This window comes from Rissa tridactyla, chromosome 5, assembly GCF_028500815.1.
Source record: "Rissa tridactyla isolate bRisTri1 chromosome 5, bRisTri1.patW.cur.20221130, whole genome shotgun sequence".
NCBI lineage: Eukaryota > Metazoa > Chordata > Aves > Charadriiformes > Laridae > Rissa > Rissa tridactyla.
Genome location: NC_071470.1, coordinates 41442277 through 41469173, shown reverse-complemented (window position 1 = coordinate 41469173; position 26897 = coordinate 41442277). Strand labels below are relative to the sequence as shown.

Here is a 26897-nt window from a genome sequence, read left to right as displayed (position 1 = left end):
GCAATTGATTGGAACGTGTAACCTGAACTGGGTGCGCTAAGTGCTTTTCAGTTACCCCAAGGGCTTTGGATCCAGTCCGATAGTAAAATGAGGACGCGGGCTGATGCGTGTGTGATTCAGCTCCCGGCCGCGCAGCGCGTGTGATGCCATTGCGGACGGTCGCCTCGGTTGGTCTTCACAGCGGTTTGGAGCAGCTGGTTTGTGCAAATGGATGATAATCCAAATTTTTCAAGGCCAGGCTGGATGAGGCTTTGAGCAGCCTGGTCTAGTGGGAGGTGTCCCTGCCCATGACAGCAGGGTTGGAACTAGATGATCTTTAAGGTCCCTTCCAACCTGAACCATTCTGTGATAATCAACGCCCTGTGTGTTGTTTTTGTGAAATTTGTGTGAACTTTCAGTTAAAGTCTGTACCAGTCTGTATTTCTGTAGCACCGTTGCTGCCCACTTGCTCCGACACTAGAGGACCCAGGAGGGTGGGTTTTGGAAAGCATCACGGTAGGGTTTGGACCTTCTGTTTTTACTGACAAATATTGATACTGCTTTCACGGCAAAAATACCGTGAGAGTTTTTAGTGTATCAAACAGAATAAAAACCCCGATCTGCGTGTTTCAGGTATGAGCCTTATAGAGTAGGAAGTTCCACATGTACAATTAATTACTGAATCCTGGGCTACCTGAAGTGTCCCCTTCAGTCTCTTACAAAGGGTTCCTGATTTTTTAACTTTGGCTGGAGGGAAAGGGCAGAAAAGTTGGAGAGGAGCCGTGGTCTGCTTGGCTCCCGTCCCCACTCCCCGAACCTTCTCCGCTTGCTTTGTGATCAGGATGTGGCTGTGGCGCTTGGACCCCCATGCTGCTGCAGCCCCTCTTGTCAGCGGGTGCCTGAACCTGGGGTGTCCTGTCCCTATGACTGCTCCTGGGAGGCTGTCTCCCAACTGTCTCACTCTGCTGTTAAGAAAGCTCCTAATTCCCAGCCTAAATACTCCTGGTCAGTTATTACCTGTGGTTCACATGCCACATTGCCTTTTAGCTGCAACAGCTTTCCCCTTTGCTGGTGTCTGCCCCTCGGGTGTCATTACAAAGCGATTGAACCTTCACTTAGCCTTTATTTTGCTACCTTGGGCAGGGAGAGTGTTTTTAAGCTCTTGTAGAGTCATCCTGGAGGCTTCCTGCAGCATAACAGGAATGCAGGGCTGCAGGGAATGGCGAGAGCTCTGCTCTGATGCTGTGATGGGTGAAATCAAGTGATGCTGTTCCTCCCGGTGCCGGGTACAGTGGCTGTCACCTTCCCTCCTTGCCCAGGTGATGCTGGAGTTGGAGGTGCAGCAGGTCCCTGCTTCTGGGGATGTCTTCTGCAGGAGCTGGCTGCAACCGTGGGGTGTTCCTGGGGGGAGTCCTGCAGCAGTGGGGGACGTGGGTCTGCCAGGGGGAGGACGTGAGGCTGGCTGTCCCCCTTGGATGGGCACAGCGGCGGGGCCAAGGAGAAGGAGCAGCTGCCATGGCCCTCCCGATACCTCCATGGAGCAGTGCAGGTCTGTTCGGGTTTGCTCAGCACAGGTCCTCCCCCTGGCCCTCGGAAACACTTGGGTGCCTGGAGCATGCTCGGTCATCGTAGGGGTGGCAGTTTCCTTCTTTAGCTCTTTCTGACTCCGGCTTTTCTGTCCCAAATGCTACTTTTTAGTCTGAAACTTCCTGTCTTCCATCTCTGGAGAAAATTAAGTTAATGAGCCCTGGGAAGGGGTGGCTTTTGTTGTGTTAGAAGGCTTTTAAGAATCTAAAAGCACAGATTTTGATTTTTAGAATATATATTTACACCCTCCCACCCTCCCCCATATACATATATCTATATACATATTCTAATGCGCTCAAATCTCAAAACCTCAGTCCAGGGTGAACATCTGTGCAAGACACCACAGATGTTCATTTTCCTAATTCAGAAGTTTTTCAGAAATCAAAACCCGCTCCAGATGATCGCTCTTGCAGTTGGGTGCAGACCGCGTGTGGCATGCCAAACGGCGGGACTGCCTTGAAGCCCCAGGAAATTTTAACTCCAGGAAAGTTGGCTTTAAGGACTTTTTCCAAGGGATTGCAAGTATTGGGCTGAGTGTCCATAACTACTGGTGCTAAAAATACACTTTGCGTGTAGAGGCTTGTATATGCACATACGACTTAAGAAGGACAATGGCTGCTGTTGGTGAGTCCGGGTCAGCCTGAGCTCCTCTCCCGCCTGGTGCTTTAGTGTGGAAGTATTGCAAAATAACGAAATATAAATGGGAGTTGTCAGTATTGGAAAAGAAGGTCCATGTTTGCACACATATGATGTAATATACAAAATAAAAGATGTGTGTGTATGTGAAATGAATTGATAACCTAAGTGCTGGGATCTCCAGTGTGCGGTGGGGTCAGGGCATTGAGATTCGTGAAGAGCTTGCAGTGAGACCTTGCTCCAAGCGTTACCGGTTGCTTTGGCATTTAGACCTCTGTGTTGCAGTTCTGATGGAGCGCTGGGACGACAAGGATGCCAGGCAGGAATTCGGGGTTTGAGCTTGGCAGTGTAGTGAGGCTCAGACATGGCCGTCTGGCTGACGTGCCGGGTGCTAGTGCTTGTTGGCGGGGGCTTTTTTAGGGCAAGGGTTCTCCGAGGCCGATCCCACCGTGGGGCTTTCGCCGGCATCCTTGGCTGCGCAGGGGTGCATTGAGCTCCCTCGAAAATAAATCCCCTCGTTGGCAGGAAGCGCCTGGCTGGGAGTCGAGCTGGGTGGTGAATGCCATCGCCGCAAGATGGACGCGGATCCTCACCGACATAATGTCCATCTGTCCGGGCTTAGCTCCGTCCGTCTGTCCCTGGGCTCAGGGGATTTGCTGGCGAGGTCCCAGCCGCCCCTTGGGCCGGCGTGGCCGCGGCGGCACGTAGTCCCCCGGGGCGGGCTGTGGTGCTGTGGGCAGGAGAGGTCTGTGGGGCACGGTGTGTGCATGCGTGGATGCCGAGCGGAGGGACGGAGCAGGCTGGATCCGCCGGCCAGGCGGCCGAGCCTGGGGGTGTTGCTAAGCTACTGAGGACCCTCGCCCCAGAGGAGTATCGCCTGCCGTCGCTGCCGGCTCGGTGCAGCATCCCCGGTGCAGCATCGTCGGCGCTGGGAGGAGAGACCCACCGGCGGCGGTGATGTAATGAGGCGGTGGTTGGAGACACCGGCGGAGAGAGGACGAGCGGCCGCGTCTCCGGCGGCTGGCATGGACCCTCCCGGCCCTGGCTCACCGCAGCCCCGCTGAGCAGACGCCTCCGTAGCAGCCGGCGCGTCGGGAGAGGCGTTTTGGTGGATTCTCGGGGCGGATGGCGAGCGGATAGAGGGAAGCTGCAGCCATTTGCAAGCGCTGCCGGGCAGCCCGTGCTCCCGAGACAGAGCCGCCGAGAGCCGCATTGTTGTGACCGAGTGTGCTAACAGTCTCTCTCTGCCTCCCTGTCTCCCTTTCTCTCTCTCTCTCTCTCCCCCTCCGTCTGTCTTTTCTGCAATGATGAGGCAGGCCCCAGCAACACGGAAGGTACAATCTGCTGCTGTATCCACACTGTCATTGCTAATGCTGCTTCTGAATGTACATTGTTTTGCTCTTTTTTTTTATTTTCCCTTTTTTTTTTTTTTTTTGGTATGTTAATGCTGCTGAGCTTTAATTGCGAGTTTGACTGGGTTTCAGGTGCCTGTGGACAGACAGGGTGGGGGGGTGGGGTGGGGGAGAGGTTGCTGAATGAGAAGGCAGCATCATTTAATGTCTAGCTTTTTTTTTTTCCTTTCAAGTTTCCGTTCAAGTCATTTCTCCATTTCACCTGTCCGTGCCTGTGTTGCATGCAGCATCTCTGCAGCTCGGCTGGGCTCCGGTGGCTTCCCTGCTGCCGGAGGTGCCGGTGCTTGGCTTGTGGAAGTTGCATGTTAATAATAATAACGTTTTTTCCTGCCTTAGCAATGCAAGCCGTGCCGTTGGGTTCTGCCTGCTTTTAACATTTCCACGTTTGTCGTATCCGGGTTCCCTGTCAAGCTGACATTTCGGCAGGTTACAGCACAGACTCTGGTTTGTGCTCTGGTAGTGTCCTATATGTTTATTTTTAGCATAACCAGGATATCACTGTTCAGTTTAAAGAGAAATCTTGAGAATTTTTGCCTGATCTCAAAGAAATGGTGAAAATAAAAATAACTGAAGGCACAAACGTGCAACTTCACTGGCCGTGCTGTGTCAGCGAGAAGACTTTGCCGGTTTATTAACGTTACAGTAAATGCTCTTGATTTATTTACGTATGTGGTTCCTTGAGCTCACCTAATACGGTGAAATACTTTGTTAGGTGGCGATTACTTTAAGAGCTCGTGTTTAATCTGCTTCCAAATGAAAAGTTTTACAAATGCTGATTTTCCTTTGCTTCCAGCAGAAGGGTGGAGCGGTGGGGCCAGCCCAGTGCTCAGCACCCTGTCTGCCCGGGAGCTTTACAAATCTGGCAGACGCTTGATTTAATCCTGCTTTTCCTGTTGTTACCTCCCCTTGCACATGCTGCCTCTGTATGGGATCCTGCCTGTGAGGGAGTTGTTTAGTGTTGCCGGTTGTTTAAAACCCAAAATTTCTTGTCGCGCGTACCCAGCCGTAGCGCAGGTAACATCACCCTGGGAAAAACACCCCCGAGAGGAGCTTGTCCTTCTGTTGCTGGAGTGTCGTGGGGGTAGAGACAGCGTTAATGCCAACAGGTCTTGTCTGGAGAAGGCTTGGTTCCTCCGCGAGGCCGAGTTCCCCGATGGGGAGCGGGATGGCATCCTGCCTGCCCAGGTGGGCAGCGCTGACCTCTGTGGCCTTTGCTCGGTCAATGCCCGGGCATCAGCTCCAGTGGTTGCCAGCCCCCTCCACCCGCTGCTGGAAAACCTTACGGAAACTACGTGGGAAATCTCTGCAGCAGCAATTGCAGCCTGAGAAGTTCTGCTTTTCTCCATCAGGAGCCCTCAGACTTTGTCCAGCAGAAGCGTTCAGCAGTATGGTACCAGTCCTGCCTGGCGTAAGGTGCTGTTAATACAAATGTGCTTGTCCATACTCACAGCGTTGCCAACGTTTAGTGCTCCTGGCTGGATCTTGATGGAGACTCCCGCACGTGGAGCAGAACTGAACTAGGAGGGACCTGCAGAACTTGCCATCGGCAGCCCTACGTTTGAGGCGGGCCATGCCGCTCCACCACAGGCAGTTGTTGGTATCCAAGAGGAGTTTTGCTGGAGTTCTTGCTGCTAGAAGCAAAGTTTGTATCTGAGTGAGTCCGTTCTGAGCCCCAGATGCTCTCTCCTCACTCCTGAGTGCAGGACCTGCCAAGGGAGCAAAGGTTGTATAATGTCATCAACTATTTATGCAGCAACATTACGCAGCAGAGTTCAAAACTGCCATATGAAATATTTATAGCAGCAGCTGGGTGGTGCAGAACATCTCGGGATCCAGGAGGGCCCAAAGTTTTTTGTATTAAGCTGCTACATAGTCTGGAGCCCGGTAGAAGTTCGAGCGTCTGCTCCCAGCTCCCGAGCAGGCCTCCTGGATGCTCCCGTAGCTGTGAAGAGCTTTGTCAGTGGAGTCCTGCTGCCTCCCTCTTGCACGCCGTCTCCTCGCCAGCTGGATGCCGTACCCGAATGGCTAGAAGGGGGAGAAGCCAGCGTGTCCCGGTCCAGCTGCCTTTCTGCCAGCTGCTTCCGAGTGCTTCGCAGAGCACAGTGGATGGATTGCTGACGCGAGGCGTGCTGTGTGACAGACGGATGGAGAGGAAGACAGCCGGGGTGACAGGGAACCTGGTTGCCCTCTGTCCCTGACAGAGAGCAGCAGAGCATTTCTCTGCCCCCCTTCGCCAAGGAGCCGCTCACCCGGGGGATCTCAGAGCTGAAGCTTCAGCTTTTTATGATCTTCACGTGGCGTTACGTGGAGGGGGGGACCAAAGTGGCCTTCCACCTTATACCAGAGGAGGCATGAAACCAGGATTAATCTCTGCCGTTTAGCGTGGCTAGCTTTTAGAGACTGTTACCAAGAGGCTTCTCCCTTTTTTTAAGGATTTGGTGTCGTTTGAGTCAGGGAAGATGCCCAGCTGCTCCCCACCCCATAGCCCAGCTAGGGAAGGCTTCAGTGGTCGCTTGTTGAGTATTCTCCCCCATGTCCAGCTGCTGCCACGGGCAGCACTAAGCTGTATTTCGAACGCAGAGACTTGGTTGCCGGTGTGAAACGCCCCAGCCTTTGGCTACTTGTGTCTGCCTCGCACCGGGGTGCTTTCGGTGCCGACCGTGCAGAGCAAGAAGCAGGATGGCGGGGAGCACCATGCCTGGTGGTGGTGGGGTCGGTTGAGTTCCCCCCCTGTGTTGGGAGCCACGTGCTTGGCAAGGAGTGGAAGCATCTCCCTGTGCGCAGCTTGCCAAGTCCCCCGGGGAGGGGTGGTTTTCAGGGCAGTTTTCAGATTTTTAGTGCCACTCAAGTAATCTTAATTTAGTAGGACTTTTGAAAGATGCTGGAGGGTTCCTGAGGAGCTTATACTACTGCTCCTAAATCAGCCCTGTATTTATCTGAGGGTTTTAAGCTTTTACTGTTGTCATTACGTTTTCCTGGCAAATTTTGCCAAGCAGAAGATGTTACGGAAGATGAGTATCTTCCCTCAGTATTGAAATGGGCCTGCTGTCGAGTGCAGCCTCTTAGAAAAGGCTAGAAGTGAGCAAAATAGGATTTAGCCCAAGTAGGTAATTGGCTATTTTGAAGTGGTAACCTGTCCAGTTGTAATCCATGTTTTAAAAAAAAAAAAAAAACCAACCACAAAAAACTGTAAGATCTCTCGGCTGGTTGTTTAGGGCCTTGGGTGGGAATATGACCATTGCTTCTGAATCTCAGAGAGAAGCTGCGATGGCGGGTGCGATGCTGCCGCTGGGCTGAGACAGGTCTGCCTCTGGCTCGCAGGGGCCGAGCGTTTGCTGAAGGGCTTTGTGCGACCAAGTGTCCCGCTCATGGCTGCATCCTTGGGGAGTGTCATATGGCAGCGTTTTTATTGATCTTTTCTGTTCTTGGTTACTCGAAGCTGTGGATCAGGTAATAGAATAAAAAAAATGAAGCAGCACGTTAAAAGCTTTAAAACATGCCCCGGTGTTTTAAAGCTGCAGCTGGAGAGTAGATGTCCCTGCCAGAGGTTCCCTCTGCCCGGTCCGATGGCTTCCAGCACCCGGGAGCTCCCTGCCCGCACCCGGAGCTCTGCCCATCCAGCTTCCCTGGCTGGCAGAGTCCTGTCAGCCTCACTGTTACCTGTTGTTATATCAGCTGTGGGTGGAGTATCTGTTAATGGGAAAAATATTTATGGACTGATGTGCACAGCAAGGATGCGCTGAGATATGCGGGGCGGCCTCCCCACCCTTCGACACGAGAGCACCCACTTGGTGGTGGTTGTGTTACTGCTATGTTGCATGTGCGAACGGTGGGTGTATCTGGGGATGCGGAGGGTCCTGCCTTCAAGTCGGTGGATCCGTTTATTTCCAGGAATGAAAAGAAAATACGGGAGTGTTTGAGTAGGAGCTCCATGTTAACCCTGCGAGTTTTATGACTAAAGAGCAACAGAGCGCGGGGGCTCCAGCATCTCTGTGGTCAGATGGTTTGGTGATGCTCTGGTCCCTTCAGAAAACCAAAGGGGTGAGGGGAGGGGAAAAAAAAAATTAAAAATAAAAGCCCTTCAATCTCGTACTTAAGTGACCTCTCGGAAAGGAGTGTTGAGCTAAATCCACTCCTTGGCAGTAGAACCTGGTGAACCCTGCGCAGCTCTGCAGTAAGGTGGCAGCAGTTTCCAGGCTGGCCCAGGGCAGCCCAGATTTTGCTTTTGAAGCTAAAGATCTCAGAATTTAAAGGTGCATCTGCCCCCGGGGTGTTCGGAACCCCCGGAGTTGGGGTTCGGGTCCAGGCAGTGACCTTCTCCCCAGCTCTGTGGGCCTGCACCTTTGCTAAAGGGGGAGACGTGGGGCTGGAGCTGGATGAGCGATCTCTGGTCTAGGCGAGAGCATCTGACCGGGAGGCTGAGCTGCCGCTGGGCTCTGTTCCTCTGTTTCTGTGGGAGCTGTGCTAAGCAGGGTTCTGCCTGGAGCTGCCCGGGGAGCGTGGGTTAATGAGCTCGTACACCTGATGCCATGCACACTAATTGCCCTGATGTCTTTTGTTTCCTTTACCTTGTTCTCTGCTGCATCTGCTGCTGCGCTGCTGCGGTCTGTATCTCTGCTCCTGTCTGTCCCTGTATGAATGTCTCTCCTCCTCTGCCTTCCGCTCCCGTGTCCCTCCAGACCACCGCCCGGCGGCCCAAGGTGAGCAGCTGCAGTCAGGGGGGCACTGACCGTCCCCCGTGCGTTAAACGTGAACTCGGTGAGCGCTAACCCCAACGTGCCTTTTCTCTTCTCCTTCCGCCTCGTCGTACAGAGCCTGGAGGAGCTCACGGGAGCGACTGACGTGCTCCTCTGGAGCGTGTCTAAATGGCTGGGGACGACCTGCCTGGGCAAAACGTCTATAGAAAAGTTGTGCTTTTAGCCAGAGCTCGTCTGACCGAGTGGAGCATCAAAGCGGTGTAGAAATGCCCAGTCTGGCTGTCTGGCAGAGCACACTGCTTGGTGTCCCTGTTAACGTTCCTACTTTCTTCTCACTGACTGCTGTTTCCCAGCTTACGTGGGGAACTTTCCAGTGGGATCTTGAGGGTGTCTGTTGGAGGAGAGAGGTGAGAGCCAAGAGTTGCCAGCCAGGGCTGTATCGATTCCAGCTCAGGGAATTGCTCACGTTTTGAGGTCTGCCCCGAGCCAGCAGGACTTGCCTTGCAAAGGGGCACATGGTTAGAGGAGAGCAAACAAAGGAGATAAATCCTGAAAGAACTCTATAATAGCCAAGTTATGATTTGTAACTGGTGAATTATTTTTTTTTCCTCGTCTATGAAGGGGTACACTGCAGGGAGCCCTGTATTTTCACTGGCATGTACAAGAAACTCAAACCAGGGCAGCAATGGATTCATTCAGTCTCAGGGCAACTGGGATCCTGGCTGCCAGGCATCTAGCTTTCCCCTCCAAAAAATATCTTGTTAACTGTCCTTTTGGCAGTGTAGGGCCAGAGCCCAGGCTGAGGTAGGACCTCATGGGGGGGGGAAATTGTGTGACAGAAGTATATGAACACAACGTGAGGAGGAGAGTCCACCACTCCTTCTGTAGGTTTAAATTTCCTCTAAAATGTCTCCCCCCGCAACCCTTGAGACACAGCGGGGATTTTGCTGTGAGTGCATGCGATGCATTTGCAGTGAGGCAGAGAAGTGAGCTCAAGGTAAGCAGCTTTTGTGTGCTGGTGTGGATTTTAAGCCAATTTCCAGTCCCAGCTGGGACCTTACCATTTACCAGGGTAAGTCCTGGAGACCTCTCAGCAGATCACGTTTGAATGATGTGCTTGTTCTTGTTCTCTGCAACTTGTGCTGGAGGGGACCTGTGAGTGAATGTCCTACGTGACCTCCTCCTCCTTCTTTGGCCTCACATCTGTGCTGGGCAGGAATTAGATGGGGTATGAAGACACCCCTGCATGCATGTTGAGATCAGAGCTGTTGCCCGTGTTGCCCAGCTGCTCTGGCACTCTGCAGCGTTGAGAGCCCCTCTCAAGCCATTGCATCCTATTTCGGTTGGGCTCACAAATGTGTCCACATCAGATAAAGTCAGCTGGCACGCTGCTTTGTCTGACAGCTTGGACCTTCAGGGGTTGCTGGGGATGGATTTTCAATAGGAACTGTTAGTGAAGGTTGTCCAGTAGCTGTGCAGAGGGCTCTAGGAGATGCCATGCTGCATTTTGGCCCTTTCTGGAAGAAAGTATGTCCCTTGGACCTACCCTGACTGCCAAGGCCAAGTCATGGGTCTCCAAAGTTTCTAGCTCTTCAGGTGTGATGAGCAGTGGAACCATACCGGCTATGTCTCTGGTGATGCTGCTCTGTCTCCACACGTTTTTAATCCCTAAAGCAGCAGTAACAAGAACAACGTCCTTGTTTTGAGTAGTGTGTTTATTGGAGATAGTGCTTGCATTGCATGGTGCCATGGAGACTGTTCCCAGGCTGGGGCTCGCACCGAGTCAGGAGTCAAGTCAATCTTGAGGAGTAAAATAAAGTTAGGAAATTAACATATGCAGTGTTAGATGGCACAGAGATAAGTGCTCCAGAAATAACAGGTCCATGAGGAGAACAACAGAAGTTTCTGATGGACCTGGTGCTTTCCTTCGGACATCAGCTTCCCTTGGTCCTGTCACCTGAGTTAGATGGCCAGCCTCACTGCTGGATCCCCAGCCAGCAATTAACAGCCTAGTTAGCACGATGAAACCTCACTCTGCTGCTCTGGTTCCTCCAAGTTCCACTGGTTTTCTGTGGACTCTGGTGAACTCTTGCTACTCTTTCATTTTATCCTTCTGTTATCCTAAAATTTGGTGCTTTGTCCCCCGAGCTGGTGCAGTTGCAGGCAGAGGGTGCAGACTGAGACACCTGCTGCAGTGTGTCCCCAAGAAGCTGCTGGTGGCACTGGCACACGTGTGTGGGCATGCAGGCACAGCAGCACCCGACTCAGGCTCCTGTAAAATGCTGAACAGATGTGTCCTGTCATGTTTCCAGATGTGGAGGATGGACAGGGGCAAAACCTTCCCTGCTCCTGTCTCGGTGTGCTTTGAAGTTTTGGTGCCTCACCGTCTGGAGCTGGAACACCAAAACCTCTGAGTGTATGTTTCTACCCTGCAAACACTGCCGAGGACCCTTGTTAGTCCCCGCTCTGATCCCCTCCGACATGCTCACTTGCAAGGCAGGGTCTGCCCTCATGTCCTGGGACCTCGGGGTGTGAGCTGGCCTGGCCATGAAGAGCAAGGACATGGGTCTGTGGTAGGGCGAGGAAGTAAATGCAACACGGTTTGTAGGGAGAGGCAATCTTTTACTGTCCCTGCTACTGCAGGAGGGAGGAGATGGACTCCTCCTGGCTCTGGCCTGAAGCAGGACTTCTGTGCTCAGAAAAAGATCTGTTTTGTTTTTTTAACTATGTCAGTGGTGTAGTAAAACTTTACCTTTCCCTTCAACATCTGTGAATTTTGCTTGAACCCGACTCCTCCTGGAGCAGCGTAAGATCACAGTGTTCACACTGCCAGGGGTCTCTGCAGTAGTGCTGGTCCTCGGCACGCTGCAGGTCTGGGTACAGCGAGGCTGTGGATGGGCTCCATCTAGCCAGAGCTGTTTTGCTGTTGATGTCCCTGCTGTCACTGTGCTCTGGGTCTCATCTGTGCTGGAAATGCACAACCACTGGGAGACAGTGGCTGACCTGGAGAAACCACCCTGGGGAAAGAAAACCAGAGCCGAAGGGGCGTTGAAGAGTCCAGGGAGATGGACCGGTTGTAGAAGCATCATCTCCCTTGAAACATGCGCATCTAACTTTCTCTCCGACCGTGTTGTTTTGCAGCCCACCCGGACCCCCAATTCTGCGGCATCCAGTGGCACAGCTGGGCCCTCGGGCTCAGCCTCTGCCTCTGGCGGGGAGATGAGCAGCAGCGAGCCCAGCACGCCTGCTCAGACGCCACTGGTGGCCCCAGTTATTCCAACTCCCTCCCTGACCTCTCCAGTGGCACCTCCGGTTCCCTCACCCACAAAGGTAAGCTGTGGCCAAGGTAAGCTGTGGGCTCTGCTGGTGTGGAGGGTGGTAGCTCCTAAGGGTAGGAGGAGAGAAAACCTGCCACCAGTACTGGTAGGAGGAGGATGAGGAAAAGAAGAGCGTCCCTCTGATGGGTCCAGGTGGTGGTCATTGCACAGGGCTTGTGTGACCGCCTGTAATGCTGTGCTGGGTTTAGGCACCAAGGTCTGCAGGAGGAACAGAGCAGCCGGATGGCCAGGGGACGGAGAGGAGTGTGCATGGCTTGGTGGGGAATTGGCCGAGGACAAATGCAGAGGCCGACACACCAAAGCTGGAAAGACACTTCCAAAGAGAAGAGTGCCATAGCTTAACTCGGTTCCCAATGCATGTTCTCCCTTCCCGGGTCCCCATGGGATAGCGTGGCATCAGATCAGTTTGACAGGCGAACATGCTGGGGGTCGAGGCTCTGAGTCAGAGCTTGAACCTGCCGGTGATCTGGAAACTGCCCAGCTCCACCCACTGGCGTCGGATGGACTGGAGCAGAGGGACCAGCAGTGGATGCACTTTAGGAATGTACCTGCCTTCAGAGAGGTCCAGTATTTCCCAAACTTGGGTGTTTCTAATAATTATATCAGCATAGTTATTCCATTTTTGACCTTTAAAATAGTTTTTCATTACTTCCGTCCTGCTTTGTATTAATTAGTTAAAATTAGAGCTTGTGAAAGATTTGGGGCATGAGGGCAAAGAATTAATAGCATGAGAGGACAAAGAGCTCACTCTGAGGTTGTGTATTGAGGGAAAGGCTGTAAAAGCCATTGCTTGGTGGGAAGAAGGGATGTCCTCACTACCCCGCATTGCCCAGGAGGACTCTGGTAACGGGTTAATGTAATGGAGCCAAAAACTGTTCTCCTGATAGTATTGGTGGCATATGTATGTCCAGGATTGAGTGAACAGCAGAGGAGAAATCTGTGTGGTTTTCCTATGCTGTTTGATATCACGTAGGACTTTTTCCAAAATCTGTTCCTTCATGTCACCCGGCTTTGTGATTTTAAGCTGGAGTCATGAGTCCTACTGCCAGAAGAAGGGAGTTGTGTCCCCTTCTCCTGCCCTTGCTCGCAGCCATGTGCCCAGGTACCGCTCTGCTGGCATCAGCGTTTCCCTGGCTGTGGGAGCTGATCTGGCCAAAAAAGAACTAGTGAATACAGGATCAGTTTTCCCTAGTGGGAATTCACTGGAGGATTATGTGTCCGCTGCTGTGGGATCGAGCAGGTGCTGCTGAAGAGCACAGGGGCATCTCTGGGGGTGGCTGTCTGGGCTATGCCACTTACAGACTGAATTGCCCTGGCTTCAGGCGGCTGCTCTGCTCTTTGCAAGGGCTCTCGTGGCAGCTGTGCAGGCTGCAAGCGAGGGAAAGTGGGACTGTAAAGTCCAGATACTGGCGGGAGCCTGGGATCTGCTGTACAGCACCGACACATATTTAAACGGCACAGACACTGGGCTTTCCTCAAAGGTGTGCGGTGACAAGGAACGGGGCGACAGGCACGAGTGGCAGCACCAGGATGTTCCGGCTGTTGTTGTGGAAGAGCTCTCAGGGTGAGGCTGGTCAAACACCAGGATGGGTCTAGAGGGGCTGAGGGACCTCATCCTTGGAGACAGCCAGAGCTTGACTGGATGAGTAGATCACCCCTGATCTACTCAGCACAGCTGTGGGCAGGGAGGCAGAGCAGAGACCTCCACTCACGTCTCCCAACCTCAGTTATTCACCAATTTTGTAAAGCATGAGTGTACTTTAGATGTATGGTTTGTGTTCAAGAAAGGCCAGTGTAACTGAAGGTATTCTCTGTCTCCAGAACAGCTCAGCAGCACCTCAGTGTCTCCATGAAGGCCAGGTGACCGCTGCCCCGAGGCTCTGGTTTGATGAGCGTGCATGTAGAAATCGCCCTGTCAGCTCCGTTAATGGGAAGCTGGGGGTTTTGCCGTGACCTAACTCACTCTCCAGTAACAGCTCACGTGTGGCTGTGCAATACCTGTATGACTTTGTGCTGCTCGAGTGGTGTTTCCCTGCCCGTGTGGGCAGTTCTGCAGTTACAGCATAGCCGTTTAGAAACATAGTGCCAACCTTGCCTGTGTTTTAAGGTGAGTCAGGTGTGCCTTTCCTATTGGAACGTAAGAGGCTTGGGAAAGGGAACCCTTGTAGCCAAGGGGGGGAGGTTGTGACCCCTGAGGAGGCTGCGTTTGCATCTTGTTGGAAATCTCAAGCCTGTGTCCCTTTTCCGTGTGCCAGCTTTCACTGCCGCCGCCGTTGGCTTTGGTCTCAAGATAACGCTGCAGGACCCAGCTGCAGCACTGTGTCACTGTGCAGCCTTCCCTGGACCAGTGCGTGCTGGTGTTAGTATCCTCCTTAAGCTGTATCTTTTACTGCCGGCAAAGCTGGTTTCACTCTGAAGCCCAACTAACGCAGCCCAAATGCAGGTAGAGCAGAAGGGGGTGAGTTCAGAGGGGTGCTGGTCAGCCAGCGGCGCTGCAGGAACGGCCAGAGGCACCTGCCTCTGGGTGGGAAACGGGCTAAAAAAAGCCTTGGAGAGGGTCTTGGGGTGCCCATGCCAGCGATCTGGGGTGCACAGCAAAGACCGTTTTAGGATTCGGTCTGCCGAGGCAGGAGGATTCCCAGGTTTTAGGCTGGTACCCGTCTCGCCCTTGTAGAGCTGCAGCGGGTCTGACACACCGTGGGTTACAACGTGTACCGGACCCCAGGTAGGGAGCATGGGGGAGACACGACGCCCGCCCCTATACAAACATCTGCTGTGCTCTGTAGGGTGATTGTTGGGAGAGGATGAAAGAGGAGCAGCTCTCACAGAGCACAGTGAACTTACGGCATGAATGCACAGTTTGAGGTGTACCCTACACGTGTGTGTGTGTGTGTGTGGGCATGTTTCTGAACTACACGCTAATAACTAAACCCACTGGCTGCTAGAAGCCTGTACCATCGTGCACGTTGTTTTGATAGAACCTTTCTCTAAGATCTGGTTCTGTTTATGAAAATGTGTTTCTTGCATGCCATTGCTCTGCTTTCAGTAGGAGCAGAAGACTTACCGAAGGGTGAACTTGGACACATTAGTGGTGGTAGGGTTTTTTGTTTTTGTTTTTTAAAGGATTTAGCCATCCATAGATCCCATTGAAGTCAAAAGCAAGGTGCTCAGGACCTTTTGCCAGTCAAAAAGGGTTTTGTCAGCCTGTCAAGGAATATTTATCACACGTTGTATGTGTAGTAAAAGTCAACAGATTAAAGTGACGGACGGACTCTGCAGCTGCAAATGTAGAGTGATGCATTCTTTTAAAACTGCCCCAGCAGCGATGCCAAAATGCAGGCTAGCTGCTGATGGGTCACGTTCTGTGTGGGCTAAATTATTGTATCTGGAGCTCTCCCCAAAGGATGTTGTTGCTTCTTTTGGTAATTCTTGTTTTGATGTTGTAGGAGGAGGAAAATTTGCGTTCTCAAGTCAGGGACCTGGAGGAGAAATTGGAGACTCTGAAGATAAAGCGAAATGAAGACAAAGCAAAGCTTAAAGAGCTCGAGAAGTACAAGATCCAGCTGGAGCAGGTGCAAGAATGGAAGAGCAAAATGCAAGAACAACAGGCTGATCTCCAGAAACGTTTAAAGGAGGCCAAAAAGGTGAGTATCCCTGAGGAGCTGAGCAGCTCCAGTACTGGGGCTTGCACAGGGAGACGTGATTCCAGGGCTAATTCAATTGCTGAAAGTGTGTGTGTGTGTTTTTATGAAATGCCAGCTAGCATTAAACTGCCTGCTGTCCTGACTCCTGTCTTCTGAATACGTGCCAGGTCCTAAAGTGGCCTCTGACCTCACATATCGCTGTTCTCTCCAATGTAAATGTTGATTTAGGTGATGAGCTGCCAGTGCAAATCCCAGATACAGTCAGAGAGTACGCCGCATGTTTAATGCGGCATGTGAGCGTGGGTGCCGACTGCGTCTGGTCCATCACGGCAGTAGCACATGCAGCTTGTCCTAAAGCTGAAATCACAGCTTCACTCTCTAACCACACTAGATGTCAGAGCAGACGGAGCCTTTGGACGGACTTTGCACAGTCCTGCAAAGGTACCAGAGATGATGTGTGTCCCAGATTTGCTTTGCTTTTTGCTGCCTGCCTGCCTGCCCCGTGGCCTGGCCTTTGAGGCAGAAACATCTGATCTACCCAAGAGTTGATTCCTCCATCAGTGCGAGTTTCAGTCTGGTGCAGGGTAAGATAAGTTGACATTAGAGGTGGTTTCCTTTAATAGATGGGGATGAAGAGTGTGATAGTTAAGGAGCACGTTGCACATCTCTGAAAGGTCCCTTCCAACCTAGGCGATTTTATGATTACATTATTCTATCTCAACTTGTATAATAAATAAATACCTGATAAAAGATATATATAATAAATAAATACCTGATAAGGAAGACGGAGACAGACTCTTCTCTGTGGTGCCCACTGAGAGTGCAAGAAGAAAGGGGCACTGGAGATTAAGTTTAAACATAAGAAAAAAACCAAAACTTTTTCCTGTGAAGGTGATCAAACACCGGAGCAGGCTGCTCAGAGAGGTTTGGGGTCTCCATTCCTGGGGATGTATGAGACACGACCAGACCGGACAGAGTCCTGGGGGAGCCAGCTCAGCTGCTCCTGCTTGAGCAGGGGTTGGGGTAGATGATCTGCAGAGGTCCTGGCCCACCTCAGCTGCTTTGAGTGGTGATGCCCAGCGACAGGACAAGAGGCAATGGGCACAAACTTGAACATAGGAAGTTCCATCTCAACATGAGGAGGAACTTATTTACTTTGAGGGTGGCAGAGCACTGGAACAGGTTGCCCAGAGAGGTGGTGGAGTCTCCGTCTCTGGAAACGTTCAAAACCTGCCTGGACACGTTCCTGTGCAACCTGCTCTAGGTGACCCTGCTCTGGCAGGGGGTTGGACTAGATGATCTCCGGAGGTCCCTTCCAGCCCTACCATTCTGTGATTCTGAGTGCTGGGCGTGCTCTTCCCTGCTCCAGTGACAGGGGTGTAAGTGGATGCTCCCTTCCCCGTACACCATGTCTTTCCTGGCCTGCTCTGGAGTGGGTTCCTCTCTCCGGTGGCTTCCTGGGGAGGTCCTGATCCTGACTTTCTAATGTAGACTTTAATTTGTTAAAACTCATCTCCCTTTAGCTAAACTAATACATTTTGAGCTCTTGCCCTGCAGGGCTGTTTGGTATGAGTCCCTGCCAGCGAAAGCCACAGGGCTTTGGAGCTAATGAGTCTTAGTGTTGCTCGTTATCGCGAACATTTCTCCTGTGGCCGCTCTGCTCTCGCTGAGCCCTGCCTTGGGGTGTCATTTGAAATGTCTGCTGCAGGTTGGTGATTTCCCTCTTTCCCTTCTCCCCCAGGACAGGTTACCTGCTCTTTGCATCCGTGCCTGGTGCTCCCAGGCAGACTGCAGGAACCAGCCATGCTGGCAAAGGAGCTTTTGCTTCTCTCTGCCCTGGTTTTCTGGGGTGGATTTATGGTTTGTGTCCCCAGTGATTTATTTGATTGTCTGCTCCAGTACAAGCCTAAATATTTTCTGTCTTCATATCTGTCACTCCTCACCTGCAGATCGTTTTTCTGCCGGGCGCTTTGGTGGATAGGAGATGATGTGAAGCAGGGGAGAGGCCTCAGGAGAGGGGAGATGGGCGCCCTGGATCACTGGCAGTGGACCTTCCCCTCTTAGCCCAGATAAGCTGTTGTTAACTGAACTGTGTCCTCCTGTGAGAGAACCATGAGAGACATAATTGTCTGAGGCTTGTTGTTTGTGAGAGGGGTCTCTCCATCATCGGCCTTGGGATTCCAGGCTCTTCTCACCCATATGTGCTTGACCGCAGGAAGCCAAAGATGCCTTGGAAGCCAAGGAGCGCTACATGGAGGAGATGGCAGACACCGCCGATGCGATTGAAATGGCAACCCTGGACAAGGAGATGGCAGAAGAGCGAGCAGAGTCCCTGCAACAGGAGGTGGACTCCCTGAAAGAGAAGGTGGAATATCTCACAATGGACCTGGAGATCCTGAAGCACGAGATCGAAGAGAAAGGTGGGAAGGGGTCAGCTTTCAAGTGGTCTCAGCCTGGGTCCCCCTGCACAGGGGAGTTCCTCACTGGAGACCAGAATGCTTGACTGCTTTGGAGCAGTGGTGGCTCCTCTCTGCCATTTGCGGTGGGGCTGCGGCTTTTGCCTCTGTGATTTCCTCCGACAGCCGTTGGGGCTTTCTGCTGCGTCCCCAGCCCTGCTCGGCAGGCACAGGTAGGACCACCACGCATGGGCAGGTCAGCAGCAGGCAGCAGCTCAGCTTTGTCTTAACTTGGGTCCCGGCCTCACTGAGAAGGCAGAGATGGAGCTGCTGCGCTCTTGAGTCTGGGGACAAGTGTTCCAGTCCTGGGCTTAGAGAAGCTCAGACTTAGTTTTAATGCTTGTCATTTTCCCTGGGGACAGTGCATGCTACCCCAAAAGATGTTTGACTGGGACAGGCTTTATGTGGGAGGTAACACAACCGCTTTTGTTGCTCACTGATCCAACCTCTCAGCTTTGCACTGAGATGAGCTTCAAAACCAGTGCATTAGCCTTGTTTTGGTTCCCCTGGGGCCTTTTAGCTCTTGCTATTCAAGGTGAGCTTTAAAAATTACACACAGCAGGAAATGAGCCAGCCTTTAAACACTTGTAGTATTGGAATTCACCTGAAAAAAATGAAACCTGCTGTAGAAGCAGCAGATGATGAGGCAGGCAGGCTGAGGGATGTGACAGAAAGGTAGGCATGTCGAGGGACCGGGAAAAATGTTGGGAGGACAAGACTAGTCTGCAGGGAGATGTGGAAATTACTGAGATGAGCAAGGTCTTTGATTTGAGTTTACTTTTGCTGAATTATGAGGGCTGGGAGGGTTGAGAGCTGAGACTGCTCACGGCATCCAGTGATGCGTTGCTCTGCCATAGCCCAGCAGCTGCCCTGGTGCAGTCTGCAGGTTGGTACAGTGGTTCTTCATCTGCACTGACTGGCTTTGGTGGCACCAGGGGAGTTTCTCGGCCTACGAGCACCAGTGTTATGCACCATGTTTCAGTTTTGCCCTGCTGCAGGAGAGGAACTGATGTGTTTCCCCTTGGTGTGACTCTTACTGGTGTTGGTAATGTCACTTAGTGTTGAGAGAACTGGATCTGTTTCGCAGCTGCTATTTCTGCACAAGCAGAATAATGCTTCCTTTGTACTGCAGGCTCGGATGGAGCAGCATCCAGTTACCAAGTCAAACAGCTGGAAGAGCAAAACGCAAGACTCAAGGAAGCTCTTGTAAGGTAGGAGAACACTATTGGTCCCCAAAGGCTGGAATGCTGATGAGGAAGTTCCTTCCTATGAGCGCCCATGCTGTCTTGGTCTAATAAGAGTTTGTGTCAGAGCACTGATCCAAATACTTATTTTCCAGAGCAGCTGATGTAACACTTGCTTAGCTGGTCTTGGGTTGTTTCTGAGCTCTTGTGCTCCTGTAAGCATGCAACAGAAAAGGGAGAATCTCTTATCACTGGAGACCAATGTAGATCTGAAGAAAATGAAGCCACTTCAGAAAGCTTCTGTATTTTGTTTCTCTGTGTATGCAGTGCTCTGCTTCTGCAGCACAGCTGCAGGTTTATTCAAGCAGCCTGGACAGGACAGTTCTTGCAGATGCCTCCTGCTCAGGTTCTGCTTCAGGTTTCTTGAGCCTGCTCAGCACTGGGACCTGGCTGTTGCCTTTCCCTGGGCAAGCCCATCTGCCAGGGCTTGGGGCTTTTCTTTCTGGAAGCCACATGTGCTGCAGCGAAGAGTTCAGATGGGATCCCTCTGGTAACCACACCGCTCCTCACTGTCCCACCTCACTCCTGCCATGAGGAGGTGGGTTCAGTGGCTGTGGTTCAGTGCGCTCAGGGTGCTGCGTTGCCTTTGGTGCAGAGAACAGCCTGTGCTTAAAGTAGGCCAGGAACAGGTAGAGGAGGTGGAAGCATCCCCTCCTGATAGGAAACACAAGAAAGTGCCTTGCAAGGACTTAAAAAATCAGTGCGTGTTTTGGGTGGGAGGTATAAAGAAGGTCCAAATAAGAGGGGCACTTGCACTCCCTGGGCAGAGCCACTTTGGGGCTGTTAGCAGAGCTGTTCACACAGGGGCTTCAATATACACATAAGCAAAGCTCTGTTCTCTGTTTGTGACAAAACGCCTTTCCTTGCCTGTGCTTTGTCTTTTTTCTGCTGCTGACCTTCTCTTTTACATTGTGAAAGGCTGCGAATGTGACTTATTTTGCTTTGCTCACTGGGTTCTTCCTTTCTGTGCTTTAGCCTGTCCCATTTACAGCTGTTCTTTCTTGTCTGTCTCACTTGTGCTCTCTGTTGTCAGTTTTTCTACATTCTCCTCTTCTGTTCTCTCCATCCCCTATCGCTCTCATTCTTTCAAAGGAAGGTGGCATCTCAGGCACCGATTCACCCCTACCGCTTGCTGTTAATGAGCTGTTCTGTAGGAACGCTGCTTATGTCCCCACCAGGGAGGGGCTGCTGGAGCCTCCAAAGGAGCTCTGCTTGTGCTGCTGATGGGCAGTCAGGGCCAGTAAGGGCAAGGGGTCTGGACTGTGCTGGTGTCCACCAAGAGCAGTGTCTGGGAAGGGAACAGCTTCTCTTGCTCTGTTACCTGGGCCTCTGCTGGGCTTGTGATGGGTCTGGTTGCTCTCTGAAAGGATGCGGGACCTGTCTGCATCAGAGAAGCAGGAGCACGTGAAGCTTCAGAAGCAAATGGAGAAGAAGAACACAGAACTGGAGTCTCTGCGTCAGCAGAGGGAGAAGCTTCAGGAGGAGGTGAAGCAGGCAGAGAAAACGGTTGATGAGCTAAAGGAGCAGGTGAGTCCATTGCGGGAAGGATACGTGGGAAGGGGAAGTTTGGGGCCGTCTGGGGCATTGACCATCTGCTGTCAGGCAAGCTTGGGCCACCTCCTGGCACAGAGCATTTTGTCAGTTGCTCTTGGAGAGCCACACTCGGTGATACACCTGCAGGGACTAATACTTCTGGGCCCATGTGCAAAAGCAAACCCTGTTCCAGCAGTGGAACTGTGTTGGACTGTGCTTGGCCATCGGGTGGCTCTTGAACATAGGACATGGATGGTACGTCCTGCTTCCCAGGGCTGGTCTGTGTTTGCTGCTTGCTCGGTGCTGAGCCGTCACATCTGCCATGAGGCTTGTTCCTGGCCAGGCTGAGACATTGGTGCAGGTGAGGGCCAGCCATGAGGAAGCCCCCAGGAAGGATCTATATTCACAGCGGAGCAGCCTGTGCAATTCCTCTGAACTGCTGTAGAGACGCTGGCCTCACGTGCTCTGAGCATTAGCCTGAGTTATGTAGAAGGTGGGCTGTTGGCAGAGATGATGCATCTTAATGCAAAGAGGCTGAAATGCCCATTCCTCCTTTAATACTGTAAGCGTATAACCACTCGCTTAGGTCCTCAGGGGAGGCAGAGGGCTTGGAAAGCACTGTCACAAATCTGCAAAGAGTCAACCTGAAGGTCAGCATCATTTATGCTGACCTGAAACGGTTCAAACTTGTGCCCTGATGCTGTGGCTAAGGAGACAGTAACAACTCAAGGAGCCAAAGCCAAGCCTGTCTTTTCATGTACCCTTCCTTCTGGGGCTGCTAGCTGTTCTGGTTTGAGTTGTTTGCTCACATGAGGGATGCTGTTCTCTGCTATCAGGAGGGAGCTTATGCACTATTTGACAAACCCTCACCCCGGGATGGGGAGACGAATTTATCAGCCACATCCCACATCTTAAAAGGGTGATCCCATGGTGGTATAAAAGGACTTTTGAGCTGCTTGCTGCAGCGTCTTGAGCTCCAGGTTGGAGTGTGATGTGGTGCATGCTTGCAGGTGGATGCTGCTTTGGGTGCTGAAGAGATGGTGGAGACTCTGACAGAGAGAAACTTAGACCTGGAGGAGAAGGTCCGGGAGCTGCGTGAGACTGTTGGGGACCTGGTAAGATGGACTCCTCTGCAGTAAGGGCTGGTACTGAAGGGCTTGCCCCTCTTCCTGGTGTGGGGCTGGGCTGATGTGAGGGGCTGGTCCAGCAGTGCCAGAGGGGACTGGGGAACCTCTCTACAGGCATTGCACTGGGTGCCGCTTCCGAACGGTGCACAATATGCCCCTTACACCCCGAGGTGCCCCTCTGTTCTGAAAATGCCCAACTGCCCTCGCTTGCTCAGCTGTGGTGTAACTGTGTCCCATGCTGCCTCCTCCTTGCCAGGAAGCCATGAACGAGATGAACGACGAGCTGCAGGAAAATGCCCGGGAGACAGAGCTGGAGTTACGGGAGCAGCTGGATATGGCAACAGCGCGGGTCCGTGAGGCAGAGAAGCGTGTGGAAGCTGCGCAGGAGACCGTGGCCGACTACCAGCAGACCATCAAAAAATACAGAGAGCTGACTGCACACCTTCAGGTGCGGCCCTTTGCTGTCCCCCTCACAGCAGCGGGGCAGTTCTTGCTGGAGCTGTGCTCCTCTGGGAGCCCACCTTGGTGATGAGGAGACCGAGCAAGTGTAGGCAAGAGCATTCCCAGGGGAGGTAGGCAGGGACGGCACGCTGCCTCCTGTTCTCGTGGGAGATGGGCAGAACGCAGGTGGCTGGTGCTTGGAGAGCGGGTTCCGAATTGAGCTTTCCTGGGGACCTCCAGCAGTGCCAGCCCTGCATGTGCTTCTCGTGACCTCTGACAGCCCTGCCTGTCCTTCTGCCTGTATCCAGATGGGGCTCGCTGGCAGAGCCCCTGCTGAAGTCAGCACTGTAAAATACTTCTGAACACATGGCTGTTTCAGCCGTTTGCCGTGCTGTGCTGCCTGTGCTCCAGGCTTGGAAGCCGAATCCTGGCAGAGACAGAATAGCGTGGGGTTGTTCCAGCACTGGGCTTAGTTCTCCTGGGCTTTGCTGGCAGCAAAAGGAGATGGGTAATGAGTCTGTGTGGATTCCTTGGCTTTAATACAGCGTGTGGTCAGCCAAGCCTTTGGAAAGCACTTACATTCCTCTTCCTTACTTGCATCCATCATTGTGCATGTTGCACAATGAGACCCCCGTGCTCCCCCCCAGCCCCTCTGCGAGCAAGGGGGCATTTGGAGGTTAGGTGTGGAGGTAGCGCAGTGGGTGTGGGGTCACAGATGTCCTCCGTGCTGGTTTTCTGTATGTCTCACCGCAGCTTCTTTCTGTGCTCAGGACGTGAACCGAGAACTCATGAGTCAGCAAGAAGCATCTGCCGAGAAACAGCAGCAGCCTCCTCCCGAGATGTTTGACTTCAAGATTAAATTTGCGGAGACGAAAGCCCATGCTAAGGTAGGGCCAGCACGAGAGCTGCGCGCCAGGCGTGTGACCTGGACGGGGTGCATTCGTTCCCTCCCATGTGTGAGGCTCCTGAAGCACTGGCACCGAGGCATGGCACCGGTGTGTGGGTGCCAGTCTAGGGGTGGGTATTCCCTGCCTGGTGTGGGGCTGGCCCTGGCTTTCAGAGTTGGCCTGTGGTGCTTGTGCCAGGCATGGAAACAAGCGACCGTCAGGATGTTTCTTTCTCCCAAGAGAAACATCAAAGTTCAAATACTGCTGTGCAAAAAGGGATGTTTTCTTGTGAAGGAGCGTGCTCGGAGCGGACAATGTAAGCATTGTTTTTGTCACACTGTGAACGCTGGCTGGAAAGAAAGAATGCTTGTGAGCACAGATACATGGTGTACTCTGTACATGGGGTTAGACCAGAGCTCCAGACTGGTCCCTGGGCACATCCGCAGAGCACTGGTTGTTCGTGATGAGAAACGTTTTCTGTGACAGCCAAGGAATAAGGTGTTAGCTGTGTCCCAGGAGGAAAGAGGTTCTGACTTTTTAAAATACGGGCTGGCATGCACTGGTCTGGGGAGGGGACCGATCAGGCTGCCTTGACCGTGTGTCTCCTGCAGGCCATCGAGATGGAGCTGCGCCAGATGGAGGTGCAGCAGGCCAACCGGCACGTCTCCCTCCTCACCTCCTTCATGCCTGACAGCTTCCTGCGCCACGGCGGGGACCATGACTGTATCCTGGTGCTGCTTCTCATCCCTCGGCTCATCTGCAAGGTGGGATGGGTGCCTCGGGTCCCGCCTGCCTCGGGGAGTTAGGCCTTGTCAAGAGCTTGTGTTAATTCTTCCCTCGAAGCTTGGAGCTGGAGCTATCTCCTGAGCTGGGCTGATGCCGCTTGGGCTGGCTGGGAGACAGTGGCTGTGCCACAGCTCTGTGGGATATATATCTTTTCTTTCTGTCCCACTTGAATTTGGGATTTTGAATGTTTACTAGTTTGAGAACTTTCAAAATTGTCTGGGAGGAGGGAGGAAGAGGAAGAAGGAGTCCCTGCCCGGAGATGGTGGTAGGTCAGTGGTTGGAGCCCTCAGTTGTGGTACTGGTGGGTCAAGGCTGCCAATTTGGACAGGGCAGGCATGTAAGCCTTGGTGTCTTGCAGCACTGACTAGGGGGTTGGCGCCCTGCTGTCCTGCTCGTTCCCCTTCTGGACTGCAGAAATCTTTCCCAGGAAAGCTTGCTTTTTTGGGGGTGTTGGGGGTGTGTGTGTTTGGCTGGTCTGTGGCTAAGCAGAACAGATCAGAGCAAGCGTAGGAAGACTCTGAAGGTTTGCCCTCTTCCCCAACAGGCTGAGCTGATCAGCAAACAGGCTCAGGAGAAGTTTGATCTGAATGAAAACTGCGCAGAGCGCACTGGCCTCAGGGGCGCTGCAGGAGAGCAGCTGAGCTTTGCTGCAGGGCTGGTCTATTCCCTGAGCCTCCTGCAGGCTACGCTGCACAAATATGAACAGTGAGTACCCAGCCCTTCTCCTCACCCTTGATTCCCACCCGCTTCACCGTCTGGAAGCACAGACAACCTCTGCAGCCTCGCAGCAGGGCCTGGTCCCTCTGGGATTAAAGATATTTTGGCAGCTAGGGGGGAAGAAGGCTGAGGGATCCCATTTGTTGCCTTGTGATGGGGGTATTCACTTCTCTTGTAACTTCCTCTTTGTTTTCCTCCCAAGAAACGTGAAGGGATCCAATTCTCTAGCACGTATTGCACATTCTTCAGCTGTGACTGTGTCTTGAGGCCAGAAGTAGCCTTGCTGCGCTCATTTTTCCATTTGTCCTGCCAGGAGATGCATCACAGTCTCTTGCTGAGCTTGATTGCATCTGGGGTTGGCTCTGGGCTTCAGTCCCCAAGAGCAGGCTCTCCCCTGCAGCACAGTGCCCTCTTCCACGAGTGCCCAGGGCTTAGTCCTGTGCGGAAGGTTTCACGGGGTGTCAGCCTGAACTCTTGATGAGTGTGAGCCCGTCACTAGGCAGGGCCCTGGCAGCACCACGGAGCCAGGGCTTTCCTTGGAGACTGGGAAATACCTTTTCGCATCAAAACGGCTGTGGCTGGGGAGGGTACTTGCCTTGAGGCTTGCTTGCCTTGCTCCCAGGAAAATGGCTCAGTGTGAAACAGGGCACTGAAAGATCCCTTTGCTCCTGCACCAGCACAGTTGATAAACTTGTAGGGTCTCCTCCTGCCTCCAGCACTGGCTTCTGGCTTAGAGACTTGAGCTTTTCTGTTCTGGGGCTCCCTTTCCTGTAGCTCCCAGGCAGCCTATCTCACGCCCTGGTTTTCTATAGATGTTTTGACCTTTGTTAACCACTCTCTAGCTAAGGGGGTCCAGGTGGTGGTCCGGAGGCATTCCAGGGGTCTGAGATTGGCACCGAGAAGCAAAGCTCTGTATTGATGCTGCCTGGAGTGTGTGCCTGTCCCAGCCAAGCCGACTGTGCCTGCCTTCCCTTACCAGGGCCCTGAACAAGTGCAGCGTGGAGGTGTATAAGAAGGTGGGGATGCTGTACCCCGAGATGAGCGTCCACGAGCGCTCGCTGGACTTCCTGATCGAGCTGCTGCACAAGGACCAGCTGGATGAGACGGTCAATGTGGAGCCGCTGACCAAAGCCATCAAGTACTACCAGGTGGGTCTGCGGAGCTGAGAGTGACGGGCTCTTGGCCGTGTTTGGGGCATTTCTGACTTGCAGAGAGGGGAACTGGTGCAACCGCACCAGTGCATGCCACAGCTGGAAATCATGCCCTTGGATACATCGTTCACGTGGCACATTGATAAGCTGTGAATAAGCTCCTTGGTAGCGCTCTCCTTTGGATATTTTTCATCTCCAGAGCATGCAGGACTTGAGCCTGTGAGTGTGTCACTTGGGGGCTGTGTTCTCTGTCCCTGGGAGGATGCAGTTCTCCCATCCTAGGTTTCTGTACCTCTGTGCTGTAGGTCAGGGTCGCTGAGCCTTCGATTTAGGGGCCACCAGCTCTTTCAGAGGGCAGGGTGTTGAGAGAGGATCTGGTTGGGGTCACTGCAAGAGTTTTCACTTGCAATTAAAAATTAGGCCAAACCCTCAATGTTTGGGGGTTTTTGTTACGTATTTCCTCGTTTGGTTTGTTTGCTTGCATGTGTGGAAACATTTGGGGGGTGCTGATCTCTGCTGATCTCTCTCCACCTAGCATCTGTACAGCATCCACCTGGCTGACCAGGCTGAGGACTGCACGATGCAGCTGGCCGACCACATCAAGGTGAAGTGGCGAAAAAATAACCTGACTCTTTCCTTGTTGCGTGTTTTCTGCCTTTGCCCTTTCTGCTCCCCACTGAGATAATTTTCTGACTTGAAAAGCCTCTTCTGCCCCTCTCCCCATTGCAGTCACTTTTCCCCAGCTCCTGCTACTAGGGGCAGCACAGAGGTGATGTGGGCTCCCAGGTCAGGGAAAGGGGAAGAAGGCGTGGGGCCATTTGCCCTGCAGACATCGGGGTAGAAAGAGAAGAGCAGCAAGGAGAGTGTGGAGAACCTAGTGTCTAAGAGGGAGTGTTGTACTGCCCTGAGCTTCTAAGCGAAGTACCAGTGTCCTGTGCTCCATGAAGTAAAACAAAAACTGACTGAATACCTGTCGTGATTCAACCCCAGCCAGTAACTAGGACAATGCAGCTGCTCACTCGCTGTCCCCTGGTGGGATGGGAGAGAGAATCAGAAGAGTAAGAGTAAGAAAACTCACGGGTTGAGACAAAGACAGTAAAAAATTTAATAAGTAAAGCAAAAGCTATGCAGGCAAGGAAAGCAAAATAAGGAATTGATTCACTGCTTCCTATCGGCAGGCAGATGTTCAGCCATGTCCAGGAAAGCAGGGCGCATAACAGTTACTTGGGAAGACAAAACACCATAACTTCAGATTTCACCCC

At 52.7% G+C, this 26897-nt stretch overlaps 1 protein-coding gene across 17 annotated transcripts in view; it reads left to right on the top strand.

Annotated features, from left to right (window-relative positions):
* Positions 1 to 26897, top strand: part of DCTN1 (dynactin subunit 1) — an 86518-nt gene that overhangs the window by 49633 nt on the left and 9988 nt on the right. For 8 of the 17 annotated variants that reach the window (XM_054201783.1, XM_054201785.1, XM_054201784.1 and 5 more), the window contains 15 exons: positions 3519 to 3536; positions 8294 to 8314; positions 11453 to 11641; positions 13471 to 13509; positions 15096 to 15293; positions 17509 to 17713; positions 18882 to 18960; positions 20361 to 20520; positions 21537 to 21641; positions 21910 to 22101; positions 22865 to 22981; positions 23593 to 23745; positions 24312 to 24472; positions 25464 to 25632; positions 26171 to 26239. In XM_054201783.1, the coding sequence (XP_054057758.1) occupies positions 3519 to 3536; positions 8294 to 8314; positions 11453 to 11641; positions 13471 to 13509; positions 15096 to 15293; positions 17509 to 17713; positions 18882 to 18960; positions 20361 to 20520; positions 21537 to 21641; positions 21910 to 22101; positions 22865 to 22981; positions 23593 to 23745; positions 24312 to 24472; positions 25464 to 25632; positions 26171 to 26239 (1875 nt within the window). Of the gene's footprint in view, positions 1 to 3506; positions 3537 to 8293; positions 8315 to 11452; positions 11642 to 13470; positions 13510 to 15095; positions 15294 to 17508; positions 17714 to 18881; positions 18961 to 20360; positions 20521 to 21536; positions 21642 to 21909; positions 22102 to 22864; positions 22982 to 23592; positions 23746 to 24311; positions 24473 to 25463; positions 25633 to 26170; positions 26240 to 26897 lie in introns of those variants that run through there. The other 9 variants (XM_054201782.1, XM_054201794.1, XM_054201789.1 and 6 more) reach the window with 6 other exon arrangements.